Raw genomic sequence first — 20,240 nt, 5'->3', positions numbered from 1 at the left:
TGGCCTCCCAGGTGTGGGGGGGACATCTGGCAGGTCAGCCCTGGCCTGCTCTCCTTGGGCACCTGGAACAGGGCCTGGCCAGGTAAGTGTGCACAGCACCCCTAGGGGTTCTGTGCCCCGTGTCTCTCCACCTGTCCACACTGCTGAACGGGGCTCCCCAAACACACTGCTGCCCTTGTCTGCTCCCCACTGGGTGACCCCCCATCTCAAGGCCCAGCTCACAGGCTCCCTCTGCAGGCAGCTCTGGGATCCGTCAGGGTCTGGCGTCCCCCTGTGTCACCACTCCCGGGCCTTATAAGGCACCTGTCACACAGGTTGTTCCCATAATGAACTTGGAACCCTTCATAGCCCCATAATCCGGGGCAGTGTGGCTGTGGCCACGCCTCAGAGCAGTGGCGCAGTGCCCAGGACCCACCACGCAGTGTCTGGGCCACCTTCCCAAGGGCCACCTGGAAACAGAGACCAGCAACGATGGTCCCAGGGGCCTGGGTGCAGGGAAACCCGTGTCTGGGGTTGCAGGGGCACCCACATTTCAACCCCATGTTTGCCTCAGGTCCGGGGCAATGCACAGCCTGCTCTGGCCACCATTCCTGCCCCCGAGCCAGAGAGAATCCCTGTCTTGGAGGGTCCTGGTCCCCAGCTCCGCATTGCATCCGACCAAGGGGCGCCAACCAACACCTTCGGCCCAGTCGACTCCTGGGCTGGCCTGCAGGCTGCTGTGACACAGCGACTAGACTGTCCTCAGCCCCCTGCCTTCACGTGTCTCTCCTGAGGTGGCAGAGCAGTCCTCCAGGAGGACATGGAACTGTCCTCCAGGGACCCCCGAGCCAGGCTTGCTGCCTTTGGTTTAAAGCAGGATGTGGAAGGCTGGCAGGCCCCGTCCTGCAAATGGCTTGGCTCTCAGCTGCAGCAGTGTCGCCTTGATGGCTGTCTGGCACACACTCCCCCCAGCTTGGGGCTCCAGCTGGAAGGGCCGCACACCCTCTGGGCACCACCCTTGGCCGTCAGACCAAAGCTCCTCACCCCCTCCCGTCCAGTGGGCCGCAGTGGCAGAAGGTGGCCTTGGGGCCCCCAGGTTGGCCCTGGAGAGAGTGCTGAGCAGGGCAGAGGAGCTGGTCCAAGCCAGCCCCACACAGGACATGAGGCTCAGGGCCCGCGCCAGCATCACGAGTGTAGCTCCTCTGAAGGCTCTCCTGTCCTTGTCTTTAAATCATTCTTCCTCTTTTTTTTTTTTTTTTTTTGGCCTTGTAGGGCTGCATCCTTGGAATATGGAGGTTCACAGGCCAGGGAAACCTACACCACAGCCACTGCAACGCCAGATCCAAGCCGTGTCTGCGACCTACACCAAAGCTCAAAGGCAACGCTGGATCCTTAACCCACTGAGCGAGGCCTGGGATCGAACCTGCATCCTCATGGATGCTAGTCAGATTCGTTTCCGCTGAGCCACGACGGGAACTCCTCTGTCTAAATTCTTAATTGTTTTTTAGCAAGAAGCCCACGTGTTTCCTCTGCACTGGGCCCTGCGGGTCATGCCCTGGTGCTGCCGAGGCAAATCCCCTGGGCCCCTCTGAGTCCCTTGTCCACCTGCAGGGTCCCCTCCCTCCTCCAGGCAAGGAGGCCCCTCAGGAAAACCCTCTGCAGCCACCGCCTCCCGCCCTCAGTCGCATTCCCGTCCAGGACCCCTAGCCCACGGCAGGGATGCTGGGCCGAGGGGAGAGGAATGCAGCCCGGAGCCCATCTGCCCACCGCCCACTCTGCATACCTCACTTTGCGGGAATCTGTGCCAAGAGCCTGGCAGCCCCAGCACGCGGCAAGTCGGGGAGCATCCAGCAGCCCCAGCCCGGGAGGAGCAGGTGCTGGGCTGCGAGCATGGGGAGCTGTGGCCGCCCTGGGCTGCCGGGGGCTGTTGCAGCTGCCGCCCCCGGAGCAGAGGTGTCACATTAATATTTGAAGGCCGAGGTGTCAGGTGGCCCGGCGGGCTGGGCCTGGGTGTGGGATCCCTTACACAGGGCCTGAACCCTCCACTGTGCAGGGGCCGGGGGAGCCCTGAGGGCCCTGGTCACACGGGGAGACCACCCAGAGGACTCCCCCCTACTGCCCCTCGCGCTGCACAGGTGGGGAAACAGGCTCGGGGTGGGGGGGTTCCTCCACGTCCTACAGCTGCGATGGGGCAGAGCTGTGGTCAGATTCTTACTTGAGACCCCCCTCCTTGCTCCTGCCAGGACTGAGAGCCCAAAGGGGCACCAGCAGCGCAGGAAGAGGCAGGTGGCTGGGCCTCAGGGGGGTGGGGAGCGGCCCTGGTGGGGTCTCTCGCACTCCTGCCAAGGATGCTAAGCCCTGGCTGCTCTTCGCCGGCGGTTTCTCAGGGCTGCCTTTGCGCGCAGGAACGCAGAAGGAAGAGCAGGTCGCTCACCGCTTGTTGCAAAACCTGGGGCTCCCCAGGCTCAGGGGTCCTCGGCTGTGACACAAACGTGTGCGTGCAGCAGCTACCTGGGCCCGTACTGGTCACCCTGGGACTCAGGGGGACAGCATCTGGAAAAACATGGTGCTTGCTCCCTGCGTGTGTCTCGAACCCGCGAATCTCTGGCATCTACAGCACAGGCATGAGTTGGCCTGGAGCCTCAAGAGAGTTGAGTCAGACCCCAGGCCCCATGGCTGGAGAGGCTGGCGCTGACAGTCTGAGGCACAGAGAAGGGCTGAGGCCCAGGTCGGGCCCGGGGCCCTGCTCAACCCAGAGGGGCTGCGAGCCTGCCAGTGCCCCCCTGCTCCCTGCCCGGCCTGGGGGCCCTCGGCCCCTCCCCACAGCTGGTGCAGAGCGCGGGGCTCAGCTGGGGGGTGGGGCTGTGGCCGGAAGTTGGTCCAGGGCCCAGGGGAAGGGACCTTGGTCCAGCGCAGCACCTGCAGCCTGGGAGACCTCACGCCTCTGGTCCCTGAGACCGAATCCCGCTGCACCTCTCACCAAGGAAGCCGTGGGGAGTCCCCCAGGTCCCCCAGGCCGGCGTGTCTCCACCTTTGCCAGGAAGATGAGGGTTACAGAGCGCAGGCGGAGCCTGGCGCCCCGCGGGACTCCGGCTTTGATGCTGCCGTTGCCACCATGTCGTGGTGATCTCGGAATTGTGACTGGGACAGGGTCTGCTGTGGTGTTTCCCAGGTAACAGGACTATCCGCGTCCCGTGTCCCTCGTTCAGGTCCCGGACACTCACCGAGTCTAGGGGGACCGGAAGGAGTGGCAGATGTTGGGTCCTGACCTCTGGGGTCCTGACAGCTGGGCACGGGCTGCCGCCACATGGAGCCATTGTCCAGTCCCCCAGCCCGGTGTTCAGCTGGCCCTGGGCTGGTCCCTTTCCACTGCCTGGTGTCTCTTTTTCTGTGTTTTTGATGAGATTTGAGCAGCGCCATGCCTGCCATGCATTATACATCGAGGACAGCTGTGGCCAGCCAGGTTACAGTCTGTAATGCCACCTGGGCCGAGAAAATCTTGACCCACAGATGGGCGCCGGACACCAGTCAAGACGGCTGAGATTGGGTTACTGGCTGCACGGCCAGGCCCCACCCCTCCGCCGGGGGCGGGGGGAGCACAGGGGGAGGCCACCCAGGGCAGTCCCGAGCCCTCTCTGGGCCTCAGTTTCCCTGCAGTAAAATGAAAGGGTCCGAGGGCCCTTCTGGACCTGGGGGGAGGGCAGGGAAACAAGCACCTGCCTGGCACTCCAGGCACATCTCTTCCTGCCAACTAGGCCTCAAGTTCCATCATACAGAGGAGAAAATTGAGGCTCGGAGCCCCTCAGAACCTGGGGGTGCCACCCAGCTGGGAAGAGTCACTCCAGCGCTGGTGGGCGTGAGCCCAGGGCTGGGGGACCAGCTGAGGGGCCGGGCTCCCCGCATGTGGAGGGCTCTGCGTGCCATCCTGGGCGCTGCTCCGAACTGCTGCTGAACCACCAGGAGCCCGGCTCTCACCTTCAGGTCAGAGCCCTGTCCTCACTGGGCAGAGGGATACCTGGGCCCAGGGGGTGGAGGGACTCGGCCAAGGTCAAGGGGGGGTGGTCGAGGCAGGACCTGCCTTCCTGAGCCGCGTGCAGGCCCGTGCTGGGCAGCGGTAAACCCAGGTCCTGCAGACCCCCTAGAAGGGGCACTTCCCACAGGGGCAGGTCTCCCACTAAGCTTTGTCCCAGGCTGCCTCTCTTGGCACCCAGGACTCCCTGGGGACAGAGGCAGGCGGCTGTGTCAAGAGGAAAATGACGGCTTTCACCACCTCCTCTGAGCCTGACACGGGAAGAGGGCACACGGGCGACCTCTCCATATTGTGTTTCCATCAATATTTCATCAGGCACCCAGCCTCCCCCAGCCCGGCCCGGCGGCCCACAGCTGCCAGCCCGCCCTCCCCTGGGGTGAGGCTGCGAATGTGGGGTGAGGGGGGCAGGTGCAGCATGACGTGAGGAGGTAGACAACCCACGCCCTCCACCGCCGCGCGTGGGGCCAGTGCCCAGGCGGGACACCGAGGGCCCGCAGGTCGGGTTTGGGGAATCCCGAGCGGAGGGGATCTGCCTCGGGTCCTGTGGTGACACCAGTGAGACTGCCAGGACCAGAAGAAACCCCAGGAAGCCTGGCATGAGCTGGTGCCCACAATCTCCAGGGATGTCAAGAGAGCAGCATGAACCCCTGTCCCCCTAAGAGAGCTGGGCACAGTGGCCGGGAGGACAGATGGCCCAGCGTGGACACTGCAGGGTGGGCTGGGGCCCCAGGAACTCCAGTCAGAGGCCAGGCGGAGCCTGCTCCCTGGCAGCCTGGCAGCCCCCCACCCCACCTCCTCATCTCAGTGGCCAGGGGCCAGCCCCAGGGCCCACAGAGGCCGGGGTGGGGGCCGCGTGGTCAGGACACTCCCGGCCTGTGCCCCGCGGGGCTCTGTCCACCCACCAGGAACCAGCTGGGTTCCACTAGCTTCCCGAACCCAAGCCAGAAAGACAACCCTTTATCAAACAATTGCCGATCAGAGGGTAGTAACTAACTAGTCAACGGATTACTTCAGGCAGCAACTGCAGTTCCCAGGTCTAAAACCAGGCCACTAGGACTAACCAGGGCTCCATCGCGTGTGCCCAGAAGCACCCCTGGCTCCGCACCCGTTGGCCCCCGCGGGTGGGTCTCGGGCGGTGGAGATGAGAGGCTCTGGGTGAGAACCTGCCCCAGCTGGTCCTGGATGCACGGGGGGATGCCCCTCGGGCTAAGGAGGTGCAGCAGCCCGGGTGAGACCTGGTGGGGTGCAGGAGCCCCCTGTGGGCCTCGGTGCTCTCACCTGACGACGAGGCCAGGCGATTCCAGGGACACCTTCTGAAGGGGTGGCCACTACGGAAAACTGCGGCAAAATCTGTACATGTTGGGACAATTGTCAGTCACTGCCCAGGGCCGGGGTGGGGGCACTGGGGGATCCTGGCCCCATGCTGAGCGAGCCGCATATCTGCCCGACCACCCCCCCCCGTCCCCCCACCTGTCCGTCTGCCTGTCTACCGCTCCACTCACTCATCAAACACATGTGGCCTGTCACAGGCTCAGGGCTGGGGCACATGGGATCCCTGTCCTTGGAGACCCGAGGCTGGGTGAGGTGGGGGGTGGGGAGGGGGACTTTTCCCGTCTGGGTCGTACGGGGCTGGCCTGCTCAAGGTCTCCTCACCTGGATGCAGGCCCTGCTCCCCCCCCCCCAGCGTGTCCTCAGCCTGACAGCGTCACCCAACAGGAGCCCTGGCCACAAGCATGGGCCACAGCTCATAACCTCAGCCAAGGTCCAGCCCTGGTCCCAGCTATAGCCCCGGCCCTGTCCCAGCCCCTGCTACCTCCCTGGTCCAAGCACCAGCTCAGTCGTGCCCAGGCCCTTTCTTCTGGCTGATGACACAGCGTATGCAGCGAGCTCTCCAGCTACCCGGCCATCAGCACCGCAGGGGCCTGTCACCCAGCCCTCAGGAGGGATGGGGACCCTGAGGCTTACCGGCCGGGTGCTGTCGCGCAGGTACTGGGCACAGTCGCGGTGGCCGTGGTACTCCGCCAGGTCTGCAGCCGTGTAGCCGTCCTCATCCCGCAGGGCGGGATCCACGCGGTGGGAGAGCAGGGTCTGGCAGCACTGCGGGAGGGGAGTGCCTGTGACCGCTGGCCCCCGGGCCCCCTCCAAGCTGGGACATGAGGCCATTTAGTGCAGGCCACGACCTGAACCCCACCCTGTCCTGGCAGCACCAGCCCCAGGGCCGGCAGGCTCCAGCACCCCCTTGCCCCAGGGGTGCACCCCAAGCGCCCATGCTCAGGAATCTACCAAGGGCCCAGCTGGTGAGCTGACAGCACAGCCAGATCCCAGGCAGGCAGGCTGACCCTGACTTTGCCCTTGAACCCCCGCCTTGGGTTTAAATGCAGAAATGGTTTCCGTTTTTACAGCAGCCTTTGGAGATGTGTGTCATTTTCACACACAGAACCTGGGGTGCAGGAGGCTAAAGGACATTCCTCCCACACCCTCTGCATCCCCACCTCTGAGCACCCAGCTCTGCCAGCCCCATGCATGCTTCTCCCCGGTCCGGCTGGTCCTCTGGGCTCGCGTGATGGGTGCTGGGAGGAGAGGAAGGCCTGAGGCCCAGAAGCAGAGGGGGGAAGGAGGAGAGGAAAATGAGCTGTGGTTTGTGAAGAGGCCAGGCTGGGAGGAGGAGGGGCTCCAGGGGCTGCTGGGCCCCCTGTGCGTCCAGAGCGGCAGTCACAGCAGAAGCAGAGGCGGGCAGGGGGCCCAGCATGTCAGGCCTGGCCCCCGACGGTGCGGGGACAGCAGCCATGGGGTGGCGGGTAGGGAGGGGCACTTTCCTGCAGAATGGCAGCCATCAGGGCTGGCCTTTGTGAGCAGTGTGGGTGGTCACACGGCCAAGATTTAAGGCTGGAACCCTGTGAGGTGGCCATGCCAGTGGCAGAAACAGGTGGGCAGAGAACCACACAGGCCACACGAACCCACTCCCAGAGTCAGTGTAACAATGGACTGAACATAAAAGTCACCTTCCTGGGGCATCAGACAGCCAACGAGGCGGCAAGGAGCCACCAGGCCAAGCTCAGGAGACACGGAAAAGCCGGAGGGATGAGCTCGCCACTCAGAACGGCTTTGGCCCTAAAAGCGGGCTGGTGCAGGGGGAAGGGGTGTGGCCTGAGCAGCGGTCAGGGGACCGGGGAGACTCTCTGAGGCTCAGGGTCCAGCTCAGGCTGGGGGCCCCACCCTCAGAGCAAAGTAAAACAGGAGCCAGCCAAGGCCCTGCTCCCCATCACGCGGGTGCTCCGGGGGCCCCGAGCCTGGGTCGTGGCCAAGGTGATCGTGGGCTCTCGGCTCCCACGAGCACCCGACAGGCAGAGGCAAATGAGATGTCATCCTCGGCATCAAATGATAACGTGAGGCAGATAGTCAGGCACAACCAGGAGCTCGAGGAAATAAGGTGCCAGCGATGAGAGGCAGAGCACCCAACGCACGAAGAAACAGACCCCGAAAGACCCGAGAGGTTACAGACTTTGACGCAGATGCCCTCACTGCTTTCAAAGAGGTAAAAGCCAAGCTTGCAGATGAAGGCATGGAATTGCGAACTACAACAAGCAACACAGGGAGCTCCCTGAGTATCCCACATGGTGAACGAACCCGACTAGAATCCATGAGGATGCGGGTTCAACCCCTGGCCGCACTCCGTGGGTTAGGGATGCAGCATTGCCATGAGCTGTGGTGTAGGTTGCAGATGTGGCTCAGATCCTGCGTTGCTGTGGCTGTGACTGTGGCCAGCAGCTGTAGCTCCCATTCGTCCCCTTGCCTGGGAACCTCTATAGGCCAAGGGTGTGCCCCTAAAACGACCAAAAAAAAAAAAGCCTGAAGGCCTAAACAGCTATTTCTTCCGAGAAGATATTCCGATGGCTAAGAGGCAGATGCAGAGATGCTCAGCGTCACTCATTACTGGAGGCGTGCAAATCAAAACCAAAACGACGCACCACCTCCCCCCAGTCAGAATGGCCATGATCAAAACGTCTCCAAATAACAAATGCTGGAGGAGGTGCGGAGAAAAGGGAACCCTCCTGCACTGTTGGTGGGGCAGCCCCTGTGGGAGACGGCGTGGAGGCTCCTTAAAAAAGGGAAAACAGAGCTGCCACATGGGAGGGCCATCCCACTCCCGGGCACAGATCTGGAAAAGACAAAAATTCTTCTTTGAAAATTTACACACCATCGCTTTGAAATACTGGTTTCCTCTTCATTCATGAGTTAAATAAAACTCTCCGCCACAGACTCACTTCACTGAACGACAGTTGGGATTACCAGCACTTTCAGAAATTATCCATTAACATGTGGAACCACTGCAGATCCAACATTTAAAAACCAGCTGGCTGGAGGTCCTGCTGCGGCACAGGAGAGCTGGGACGCAGGTTCAATCCCTGACCTGGCCCAGTGGGTTAAGGATCTGGCATTGCCACAGGTGTGGCATAGGTCACAACGGCAGCTCAGATCTGATCCCTGGCCTAGGAACGCCATATGCCAAAGGAGTGGCCAAAAAAGAAGGAAAAATCAGATGGCTGAAGACTCAAACATCAGGTTCAGTATCGCACTGGTGATGTCATTTCCCCAAAGAGTGAACAATTCCTGGTAAAGCGCTGAATAAAATAAAACGCTGTCTTCCCTCAACATACCCAGTAGGACCATTCTTGGAAAATGGAATAAGCTTATGTGTGTTAAACTATCCGCAAACATTGGTGGGTGGATGCATATTGGAATTTAGGTTCTAAGCTTAGATAAGACACATACTTGAGTTCAAAGCTCAGACAATTACGAACAGGTTGCCACAGCCACGGCCACGTGGGATCCTTAACCCACTGAGCAAGGCCAGGACTAGACCCCAAATCCTCATGGACACTATGTTGGGTTCTTAACCCCCTGAGCCACCATGGGAACTCCTAGAATATTTTCAACCTCTCCCGGAGTCCCAGCGCAGCAAAGTTTGAGAACCACTGCACTAGTGCTATTTTCTGCACCTAGAAACCTAAACAAAATGTTAGCGAATGAAATTTACCTATACAGAGAAGAGATCATTTTTCATGACCAAGCTGAGCTTATTCCAAGAGAGCAAGGTTGGTTTAACATTTTGAAACAGAGTAGAAAGCAAGGTCTGGAAGAGATATTTGCCCACTCATGTTCCCTGCAGCATTATTCCCGAAAGCCAAGAAGTTCAAGGAGCCAACAGCCAATAGATGTCCATCAGTGACTGACTTTGGCACACCCGTACTATCAAAGAAAGAAATCCTGTCATGTCCTGCCACATGGATGGACCTTAAGAACATTATGCTAAGTAGAATGAGATAAATACACAGAAAAATAAAGGATAAATACTGTATGATTCCACTCCTACAGGCTTTGTTTGTTTTTATGTCCACACCCAAGGCATTTGGAAGTTCCCGGGCCAGGGATTGAATCTGAGCCACAGCTGCGGCAATGCCAGATCCTTTAGCCCACTGCACCAGGCCAGGGATCAAACCGATGCCTCTGGCACTGCGGCCAGATTCTTTTTTTTTTTTTTTTCTTTAAGGGCTGTACCCTGGCATATGGAAGTCCCCAGGCTAGGGTTCGAATTGGAGCTGCAGCTGCTGGCCTATGTCACAGCCACAGCAACGCCAGATCCAAACTGAGCCTGTGACCTACACCACCTCCTCACAGATACTAGCTGGGTTTGTTACGACTGAGTCACAATGGGAACTCCCTGCAGTAGGATTCTTAACCCACCGTCCCACAGTGGGAACTCCTGTATGATTCCACTCGTATGAAGTATCCTGAGCAATCGAACTCACAGAGACAAAGGAGAAGGGAGGTTGCCAGGGGCTGTTGGAGGGATGGGGAGTTGTTACTTAATGGGGGCAGAGTTTCTGTTTTGCAAGATAAAAAGGTTGTGTTCTACAGATGTGATTAGAAAAAATAAAATAAAATAAAATAATAAACAAAAAAGGTTGTGTTGTTGTGTTGTACAACGGTGTGCAGACAGTTACCAACACCAGCCTGCTCACACTTAGAAACGTTTAAGCTGGTAAATTTCATGTCACGTACTTTTTTACTCAATTAAAAAAAAGTAATCGGAGTTCCCACTGTGGCTTAGCCGGTTAAGGACCTGATGTCGCCCTGAGGATGCAGGTTCCATCCCTGGTCTCACTCCATGGGTTAAGGATGTGGAGTTGCTGTAAGCTGCAAAGTAGGTCACAGATGCGGCTCGGATCTGGTATTGCTGTGGCTGTGGCTCAGATCTGTGGCTCTGATCTGACACCTGGCCTGGGAATTTCCATGTGCTGCAGGTGTGGCTGCAAAAAGAAAAATACATAAAAACGAAAGCCAGCAATCAGGGTAATTTGCACCTTGCAAAGAAAGGCTGTGATACAGCAAATAGAACACATACTAAACAACCATCGTTCCCCATTGGAGGCTGCTAAGGCACCAGCTCATTACTCTGAAGTTTCGTTTTTAAAACTGCTGGGGATGGAGGTCCCTAGTGGCCTCGTGGTTAAGGATCCCGCGTTGCTATTGCTGTGGCTTGGGTTTCATCCCTGGCCCAGGGATTTCCCAGCCAAAAAATACATACAACAGACTAGAACCAAATTAAAACAGAAATAAAACTGAGGAGGAAGCTGTCACGACCAGGAGGAGCCTGAGGGGACGGGGTGACTCAAGGTCCCGTGGTGCCTTGGCGGGAGCATCGGCTGAAAAGCAAGGAACTCGGAAGGAAGCAGGGACTTCGGTTACGAATACTGTATCCGTTTTGGTTCATTAATTGTGACACACGTCCCATGTTAACCCAAGTTGTTAATGACGGCAAAGTGGATGTGGGATCTCTGGGAACCGTCTGTACTAGTGTCTCAATGTTTCTCCGAACCTAAAGCTATTCTAAGTTATTCTAGAAGAAGAATTTCTTTGAGGACCGGGTTGGGGCGGCTTGGGAATGAAGCATCCGCCTCTATTTCCTGGATGACTGTGTCTGTGGAACTGTTAACGGATTAAGACCCAGCAGACACACGGATATAACGTGCGGACTCTGTTTCAACCCTGATTACGGTGCAATCAGGGAAACGGCTATCAGGTGGATAACAGACAGACTGGGTGTCAGATGACCTTCAGAAATTATCACGAGTTTTTTAGGTGTGGTTTGAGGCTGTGATAAAAAACCAAAGGGAGGGAGTTCCCGGGTGCTACATTGGGTTAAGAATCCAGCATTGTCACTGCAGCGGCCAAAAAAAAGGAGGGGGCGGAGTCCTTATGTCTTGGAGATGTCTGTTAAGATATTCATGGATAAAACGATGGGTCATCTCTTGACCTGCTCGTAAATAACCTCGGGGGAGGGAATGGCCGAGAAAGACACAAAGGCTGAGGCAGGAGGGGATGCGGCACACGCGCGCCTGTGTGTGAATTTCTGTAACAAAAAGATGGGACACGGGAGTTCCCGTCGTGGCGCAGTGGTTAACGAATCCGACTAGGAACCATGAGGTTGCGGGTTCGGTCCCTGCCCTTGCTCAGTGGGTTAACGATCCGGCGTTGCCGTGAGCTGTGGTGTAGGTTGCAGACGCGGCTCGGATCCCGCGTTGCTGTGGCTCTGGCGTAGGCCGGTGGCTACAGCTCCGATTCAACCCCTAGCCTGGGAACCTCCATATGCCGCAGAAGCGGCCCAAGAAATAGCAACAACAACAACAACAACAAAAGACAAAAAGACAAAAGAAAAAAAAAAAAAAAAAAAAAGATGGGACAGGAAAGCAGTTCCCAGCTTGGAGGCTTGCGTGTTTTATTTTTATACTAGGGAGGGCTGAGGAGCTGGTAGACGCTTGGCTTATCTGTTGAACTTTTTGGACTCCTATAGAATATTTTATTTGAGAAAAGATTACGCTGGAGCTCTGCTCCGGCCACCCTCCCATCACAGAGCCCAGGCTCTGGAGTGGCTGCCGAAGCCACACCGCACTGGCTCGGGGCACTTCAGGCCACCAGCTGCCTGCTGGGGACACGGTCTCCCAGCCACGCACCCAGAGGCTCCTCCGAACTCCTGGTCTGTCATCGCCTCTCAGCTTTTTTTCTCATGTCCAGACCAAAAGGGACGACCGTAGGGGTATCTGCAGGCTGCTCCTCTTATCTGAGGACTGTCCTGGCACAGCCTGAGCTTCACGCCTGCCCTCCGTCTCCCTCCAGATAGGGATGGATGGGGCCGCGGGCCGGGCAGGGCGGAGTGGTGCCCGCGGGGAGGAGGAGGGGTGGAGGCCCCCCAGGTCTCCTGAGACTCAGGAAGACAATGTTCGGCAGCGCTGCCATGAGCTGGGGCTGGGGCTCCTGATTCTTCAAAAGGACACAGCGCCTTCCCTTGACTCTGGGTCACTGCCCTTCACTTCTTTCCTTTGATGCAGCTCAGACTGGGCCACCTGGGCCCCAGGAGCACTTGGGTTCCAGCTGCAAGCAGCTGTCCAGAACCATAGGCCCAGAATGGGATCCTCAGCAGCACCTCCATAAAACCCTAAAAGCCTTTCCTGGGCCCGGAGCACCTGCAGCAGGCTGAGCAGGGCTGTGCCCATCACTCCCTGTGGTCTGGGCAGGGCGGGTGGAGCAGGAAACCTCTGTATTCCCCTGAGGGCAGCGGCAGGTGGCACCAGTGCAGGGGTCAGCAGCTGACAGCCGGGCCCATTCCCAGTGTTGGACTTTGACTATCTGAACCCCACTCCTGCCTGCTCTGGGTCTCTGAGTGCTGTTTCCTGGGCACCGGGCCCTGGGAGCCCCCAAGGTTTATCCAGATCACACCCCACCCCCACCTCAGGAGGGCTCTGCTCGCAGGCTTCTCGCTGCAGGGGGCCAGCAGCTAAAGGCCCTCCTGGGGGGACCGGCAGGAGGACCAGTGCCCTGAACAGGCCCCCAGGGAGTCTCTGTGCAAAGGGAGGAGCCCACAAGGAGGGGGGAGCAGGGATTTTGTTCCCAGATAGAGCAGAGCCCCTCTGAGCCTCTGCTTACCCATCTGTAAAAGGGGAAGAACAGCCCTGCAGGGTTGAGAGGACTCGCGGGAGAAGCGCCTGGGGGCGGTAAGCGGTCCAGGCTCCTCGACCCGCCGGCGCCCTCCCCGCCTCGTTCTTACCTCCAGCTGCCCGTTCTCCGCTGCGTCGTGGAGGGGGGTCCCTCCCCAGGAGTCCCTCATGAGGGGGGCGCCCATCAGCAAGAGCCGGTCTAGAATGGGCGTGTGGCCGCCTCGCGCTGCAAAGTGGAGGGCGGTGGCCCCCTCGTTGTCCCGCGCCGTCAGGCCGATGTCCGTGAAGGTGACCTGAGGACGGAGGAAGGGGGACGGGCCAGCTGAGGCGGGACGGGGTGACCACTCCCACCTCAGGGCAGGAAGCCCTGGGGACAGAGCTGGCTCCTGCAGGCTGAACGCCCCCAGGGCTGGCTTTGAGGAAAAATGCCTGGGGCAGCACCTGAGGGACAGCGAGCAGGCGTTTGCGGACGGACGAGGGAGAGAAAGGACTGCCCGGCCCCAGGCACACCGTAGACACAGGGCCACCCGGAGGTGGGTGCTGTGCAGCCCTCCTCAGGCCGGACCGGAGCCTGGTGGTGCCACGGCTTGGGCAGCATGGGCTCTGGCCCCACACCGCGTGCACCTGGCCAGCCGCGTGCACCCGGGCTGCCAGTGAGACGTAAGGGGCTCTTCCAGGAACATTCTGCCTTTCGACGGAAGGGGCTGGTGACATGGCGTCACCCCCTGTTGCTCCCTTTTCCTGAATGTGGCCAACTTTGACCACGAGGGAGAAAGGCCGGGAGGACAGCAGAGATGTCACCCAGCGTCAGCAGCCCCCTGGGGTTTCAGCCTCGTGGTGATTTAGACCACTGACGGCTGCAGTCAAATGCCGGCTGATCCAAACTTTTTTTTTTTTTTTTTAACTTTTTTTTTTTTTTTTTTGCTTTTTAGGACCAAACTTGTGGCATATGGAAGTTCCCAGGCGAGGGGTGGAATTGGAGATACAGCTGCCGGCTTACACCACAGCCACAGCAACACCAGATCTGAGCCGCGTCTGCGACCTACACCACAGCTCACGGCCACGCTGGATCCTTAAGCCACTGAGCGAGGCCAGGGATCGAACCTGCGCCCTCACAGATACTAGTTGGGCTCATAAACCACTGAGCCACCATGGGAACTCCCAACCCAACATTCAAACGTGTCTCTCAGAAAAAGGACAGTGAGCCAGGAGCAGAGGTCCTCCTATTGGCCAGCTCCCCCAAGGGAGAGGGTGCCCAGCCCGCAGTGGGTGAGCCAGGCCAGACGCTGCCTCCTCCGCTTGGTCCATCCTGGGGCGGGGAGTCGCATCTGGAAAGGCCTTTCTGGCTCTGGAGCCCATGGCTCCTGCTGTTTCTCCTGGGATGGGGCCCCAGGGGGCTTGGTGGACATTCTTCCCTCCTGCCCACCCCCTCTCTCCCTCCCCTGAGGAACCCCCACTGCTCTGAGCGGCTGCTCCCCGCTCCCGCCCTCTCTGCACAGCCCCCTGGCTCACTTCCACACCTGCTGAGCACCTGCTGTGTTCGTGGCCTTGTGGCCACAGAGGGCCAGGAGTCCAGGCGTGGGGACAGGCACATTTCTGGGAGGCCACAATCAGAACTGCAGGAGAGGGGATATAAGGACAAGTCTACCTGACGGCCAGGGCGGGGCCGGTGACCAGGGTGCTGGCAGAGTGGGAGCTGCACCGCTTTCTCCTGCGAGAGGAGCTGGCCCTGTAGGAGAGCTGCAGGAAGGCAGCAGGGGAGGCGACACGACCTGTGCCAGGGTGTAGTGCCGGCAGGTACCGCAGGGGCTAAGGGCCAGCCTGGGTGACTCAGTGGCAAAAGGAGGCTGGAGGCAACTGCTAGCAGCCTCTGAGGCCAAGGGAGTCGCTGGAGGCCAGAGAAAATCATTTATTTCCTCCTTCCCTTCACGCACTCACTAAACCTCTCTGGAGCCCTTACTCTGTGCCAGGCACAAGGGACGCAGCAGCTGGACTGAGTCCCTGCCTCCTGGAGCTCCTGGAACTCACCCCTGGAGGGTGGAAATATACCACCACCAAGAGAAAGTCACAGACACAGCTTACCAGGTGCTGGTGCAGGAAAGCAGGACAGGCTCCCAAACTAGAGGTGGGCAGGGGAGGCCGTGGCAGAGGGGGCGGGCGGGGGGAAGCACACCTGGGGAGCTTCCATCAGCCAGAGGGCACAGCACATGCAAAGGTCTGGGGGCAGAGAGGTCGGCCTGCTGGAGGAAGGGCTGGAAAAGGGGCCCCCACGGGAAGGGCGGTGGGTTCTGAGCGAGCAAAGGCTCTCCCTTCTCCATTAGCAGCCAGCCTGACCTTCAGAGATGCCAGCAGACCTGCCGCCCCCAGCTCCATGCCCTTCAGTGGCTCCTCAGTGCCCCCAGGAAAGAGCCCGGGGCCTCCTGGGGCCTCCGTCTGCCTCTCCAGCTCACCCTGCCCACGGGCTCCCCCCACCTTTGAGCTGTGCCCTCCTCCCGGAACATGCTTTGGGCCCCAGCCGCTGCCCACCACCTCCTGCCCATGCTCGGCTCTGCCTCTCCCCAGCTGAGAGACCGCCCCTCTCTGGGACTTGATGGGGTCTCTGTAATGGACTCTCAGAGCTCCCGGACAGCCCTCCTGGCCTGGTTTTTGGTGGCAGAAGCAGGATGTCCCCAGCCTTGGAAGAGGGCATCCTCCCAACCCAGGCCTCTCTGGCTCCGGGGTCTCAGGGCTTCCTTCTGGAAAGAGGCCTGAATGACCAACCCCCATGGGCCCAGAAGAACAGGGGCGGGGGCGGCCTGGCCCAGGGCTCTGAGCAGCAGGGTGGGAACAAGTGGCCCACCTGGCTGCCACCACCCATGAGAGTCCCCAGGAGACCCACCAGGGCTCCTGAGGAGGCATCAGGAGAGGCCCCAAGAGGGCACTGCACACCCCCACAGCCCCCCTGCGCTGACTTTAAGTCCAAAGCCGCTTCCAGTCAAAGCTGTGGGCTCCAGGCTGCACTGAGGCCCAGACTGGGGCTCTAAGCCGAGGGCGGGCACAGCTGATCACTGAGGGTGCTCGAACCTCCTGTGGGCAAACTAAGACCCGGGGACGGCGCCCCCACCCCCGCCAGGCCCCGCTGGCCCGGAGGCGAGCCTTCCTGGACCTCCCCTGCCCGAACCCGCGCCCCACGCCTTCTTACCAGCCAGACCACGAGCGAGTAGTGGCCGCGGGCGGCGGCGGCGTGCAGCGCGCTCATGCCGTCGAGGGCGCGCAGGTGCACGTCGGCGCCGCAGTCCTTCACCAGGAACTGTGCCAGGTGCAGGTGGCCCTCCTGGCAGGCCAGGTAGAGCGGGGAGGCGCCGCTGCGCGTCCGCCGGTTCACGCCGCTGCGAGGAAGGGCGGGGTTCAGAGGGTGCCCGGCCTGCGACTCCCGGAGCTGCTCCGGGGAAGGGCTTGGATCGGGGAGGGGCGGCCTGGCACCTAGCTGAGCTGTTTGCGGTCACCCCGCCTACCCGCTAAGGGGCCCAGCCGGCCACTTGTGAGGTTGCCCAGGTTGCGCCCGCCCAAGGGCACCGAGTTGGGTAAGGGGTGGGCACCAGCCGCTGGAATCCAGCTCCCCCAACTCCGCATCAAGCTGTGCGCGCCGCCAGGGCTCGCCGGCAGGGGGCGCTGCCCAGCCGGTGAGTCACCCAGCAGCGCCTGTCTGCACTGGGGGTCAGGGAACCGCCAGAGCCTGGGGCCTGCTCTGTGAAAAGGGCCATTGTGAGCAGGACACCAGCCCTTCCGTGGGCACCCAGTCCTGGCATCGGAATTCCAGGGCCCAGTGTGGGCGGATGGAGCAGGGTCATGGGATTTCTGCATCCCACTTTGCTTCCACCTTGCTGCAGGGCCAGGTGAGTTCTTGGTCCCCAGGGAACCCCTGTGGGGAGGGGCAGTTCCCTCCCCAAAGCCAGCCCATCCCCTGTGCACGAAGACTTCACCTCTGCTGCCAGTGGGAATGTGGGCGCCCGTGCAGGGGACCCTCCTGTGTGCTCATGTTTGTTTTAATGTGAAGCCTCTCAGTATTCACATGACAGAAACTACTTTAAAAACTGCAGGTCTTGGAGTTCCCGTCATGGCTCAGTGGTAATGAACCCAACTAGTATCCATGAAGACAGGTTTTGATCCCTGGCCTCACTCACTGGGTTCAGGATCTGGTGTTGCTGTGGCTGTGGTATAGGCCAGCGGCTACAGATCCAATTCGACCCCTAGCCTGGGAACCCCATAGGCTGCAGGTGTGGCCCTAAAAGGACAAACAAAAAACAAACAAACCCCTCCAGGTCTAAAAGACACTCTGGTCAGCCAGGCCCAGGGCAGCCAGTGTGGACGAGCTGGGGAAGATTCGCACAAGCGAGTCCCAGAGCCTCGGCGGAGGGGCAGAGACAGGGAGGCGTGGGAATAGGCTCCGCAGCTGGGCTGTCAGGCCGGGTCCAGGAACAATCGCGGCGTGGCCAGGACAGCCAGCCGGCCAGCAAGAGGCCCCGCGGAAGGAGAAGAGAAGCATAGGCACAGGGGGCTTGGGGCAGAGAGGCCAGGTCAGGCATGCAGTGGACACAGAGTCCCGCTCCCAGCCAGGCCAGCAGAAGGCCACGGGCACGGCACCTGGGTGGCCCATTAAGTGCCCAGGGTATCTGTTGTCCTTGGGGGACAAGGGGACAAGGATCAGAGGAGAGCCCACGATGTGGAGGTGGCGTCCTGCCCCCCCCCAGCAGCAGGGCCTGTCCTGTCCCTGCCCGTCCTCCTTCTACGTCCGCCAACTCCAGGCGGTGGGGCAGGGGTTCACAGTGTGGGGCACAGGACAGCGTGGAGGGGCCTGATGGGGTCTCACTGCCCCAGGTCCACTGCACAGCCTGTGTTCCCTTCAGGAACCGAGGGACCTACCTTCCCAGCTAGGGGATGCTGGGCCCTGAGATGCCCCCAGGCATCTGCTCTGGCAGTTCCCGCTGCCCCCTCCACAGCCCTGCACCTCACCTGCATCTGCCCTGAGCCGGCTTTCGGCCCTCGGCCTCCAGACGGGTCGCTTGGCACCCCTTCCCACCCAAGCCCATCTCCCACCCTGACCCCCCACCTCGGGGCAGCCTCCCCTGCATCCCGCGCCGCCCAGACTGCCCGACAGGCGGTGCTCTGGCTCCTCACCTGCGGTGGGCAGCGGTCAGGAGCTTCAGGCAGGTCAGGTCCCCGCTGACGGCGGCGTGGTGCAGCGGCAAGGCCCCCTCCAGCGTCTCCAGCGTGGCCTCGTGGCCCCCTCGGAGCAGCCACTCCACCAGCACCGGGTGTCCAAAGCGCGCTGCCAGGTGCAGTGGGGAGACGCCCGAGGCATCCTGGTCCTGGGGAGGCACAGACGGGGCAGGCCCGGACCGACCCTTGCTGGGCCGCCGGCCACCCAGGACTGCACCGCCCGGGACCCTGCCCTGGCGCTTCTCCTCCCCAACCCCTGGCTTGCTCCCTCGTGGGGTGTGCGGAGGGAGGGCTCTGGGACCCGGTCGGGCCACCTGCTCAAGGTAGAAGCAGGGCTGGGACTCAGTTCCAAGTCTTTTGGGTCCAAATTTGTGGCCCTGCTGCATCTGAGCCCCACTTCTGGGCACGGTCACCGCCCTTCCCGCTCTCTTCCACTTCCCTGCCTTGTGTCCAGAGATGCTGCTTCTGGGTCTCTGCCCCCCACTTCCCAGCACCCCCCCCCCTGAAGTCCTAAGTCTTCTTGCTGGGGCCTGGGGGGTGGGTGCATTTCCGCCGTGGGCACCTGGCAGGCCAGAGCATTCTCCCGGGCACAGAACACAGAAGTGGCACTGCCCAGCCCTCAGGGCTGTAGGAAGAGCCGTTCAGGGTGGGGGTGGGAGGCTGAGCTGCTGGACACTCGGGCTGTGACTGCTGAGTCTTCCCTTTCTGGGGACCGGGCACATCACCTGATGCCCACCCAGCTCTGGTCTCAGGGAGGCCGCCCTCACATCCTCAGAGCTGGCTCACCATCCTCCCGGTCCTTACCCCACACAGAGGGCACTGGGCAGGCAGGGAGAGGGGGGCGGGCCGGGTAGAAATGCCCCCCCCACCCCCAGACCTTCACTGAGCCCTGGAGAGACCATCTCTTTAGCATCAGGGCTCTGGCCCACTGCCCCCCACAGCCAGGGCTGTCCTGTCACCCCCTGGGGCCCCCGGTGGTCTATGCCCGTGCCCACAGCCCCTGAGCCCACGTGCCCACTGAGCGTCTCCATGTACAGACCCTTTTCTAGGCCCTTTTGAAGCAGGCCACGTGGATCAAGCCTGGTGAGCATTAGACGCCCCCTGGCAAGGCCACGTGCTTCTGTGGGGGGGGGGGCATGGGGAGAAAGAGCAAGAGTGGCTGCCCTGTGCCAGGTGCCGGGGAATACAGGGTGGTCGAGGAGGTGCCTGTGGCATTCGGGGCTTTGTTTGGGGGCTGGGGCTGGGCGTGGGGCAGAGGCAGACACCACTGATGGTGCCGAGTGTTTGGCGTGGTGATTCCTTGGGAGAAGCAGCCCAGGGCCGAGGTACCCAGGGGGGACGGACGGCTCCAGACTTGGCTCGGCTCACACGCATCTCCCGATCCCCTTGGACACCGATCGGCTCCCCTCAGCCGTTCCTGCTCACCTGCAGACCGCAGCCCCCGTCGCGCACCAGCCAGCACAGCTCGGCCAGGCTGCCTGTGGCGGCGGCATCGTGTGCCGGTGTGGCCCCGTTGTGGGCCCGCTGGTTGCCGGGCAGCTGGGCCCGCTGCACCAGGAACTTGACGCAGGCCAGGTGGCCAGCCCGAGCGGCGTGGTGCACCAGGCCGGCCCCCAGGGCATCGGTGATGCCCGGGCCCAGGGCGCCTGCCTCCAGCAGCTGCTCCAAGGTGGCCAGATCCCCGTCTTGGGCAGCCACAAGTGCCCGCTGCTCCTCCATCCTCTGGCCCCAGCCACCCGGCGGGCTCTATGCGGCTCACGCACAGGCCTGGGCTTCCTGTTTCAGGCGTGGACAGAGTTCCCGGCTCTGGTTACCCGATAAGCAGAGCACAGGGCAGATGGGAGGCGGCAGCAGGGAGTGGGGGGGGCAGGCCTTGGGGACCGGGCTTTGCAGCCCTGCCCACACCACTCCCGTGGTGCCTGGAGCTTCGGCGGGCAGAGGGTGCAGGGAAAGGGGCTCAGGGGCTCAGGCCAGGGGTGGGTGCCGGCCAGCGGGTGCTGTCCTGTGCATGCACCATACCTCTTCCTTTGCAGAAA

General features: G+C 61.1%; 1 protein-coding gene across 1 annotated transcript in view; it reads right to left on the bottom strand.

Moving 5' to 3' along the window:
• Positions 1 to 20,035, bottom strand: part of ESPNL (espin like) — a 31,078-nt gene extending 11,043 nt beyond the window's left edge. Inside the window, exons 1-5 of the mRNA XM_021074968.2 lie at positions 19,630 to 20,035; positions 18,163 to 18,353; positions 16,187 to 16,373; positions 13,116 to 13,298; positions 5,975 to 6,106 (exon numbers count right to left, since the gene is read on the bottom strand). Of these exons, the coding sequence (XP_020930627.1) occupies positions 5,975 to 6,106; positions 13,116 to 13,298; positions 16,187 to 16,373; positions 18,163 to 18,353; positions 19,630 to 19,923 (987 nt within the window). The 5' untranslated portion in view covers positions 19,924 to 20,035. The remainder of the gene's footprint in view (positions 1 to 5,974; positions 6,107 to 13,115; positions 13,299 to 16,186; positions 16,374 to 18,162; positions 18,354 to 19,629) is intronic.
• Positions 20,036 to 20,240: the final 205 nt, after the last annotated feature.

This window comes from Sus scrofa, chromosome 15 (genome assembly GCF_054392235.1).
Source record: "Sus scrofa isolate SSC_HxYL_T2T_F1_AM1 chromosome 15, Sscrofa_HxYL_maternal_Yorkshire_Landrace_v2.0, whole genome shotgun sequence".
Taxonomy (NCBI): Eukaryota; Metazoa; Chordata; class Mammalia; order Artiodactyla; family Suidae; genus Sus; species Sus scrofa.
The sequence above is the reverse complement of the archived record's forward strand: the minus strand, read 5'-3'. Positions and strand labels throughout refer to the sequence as shown.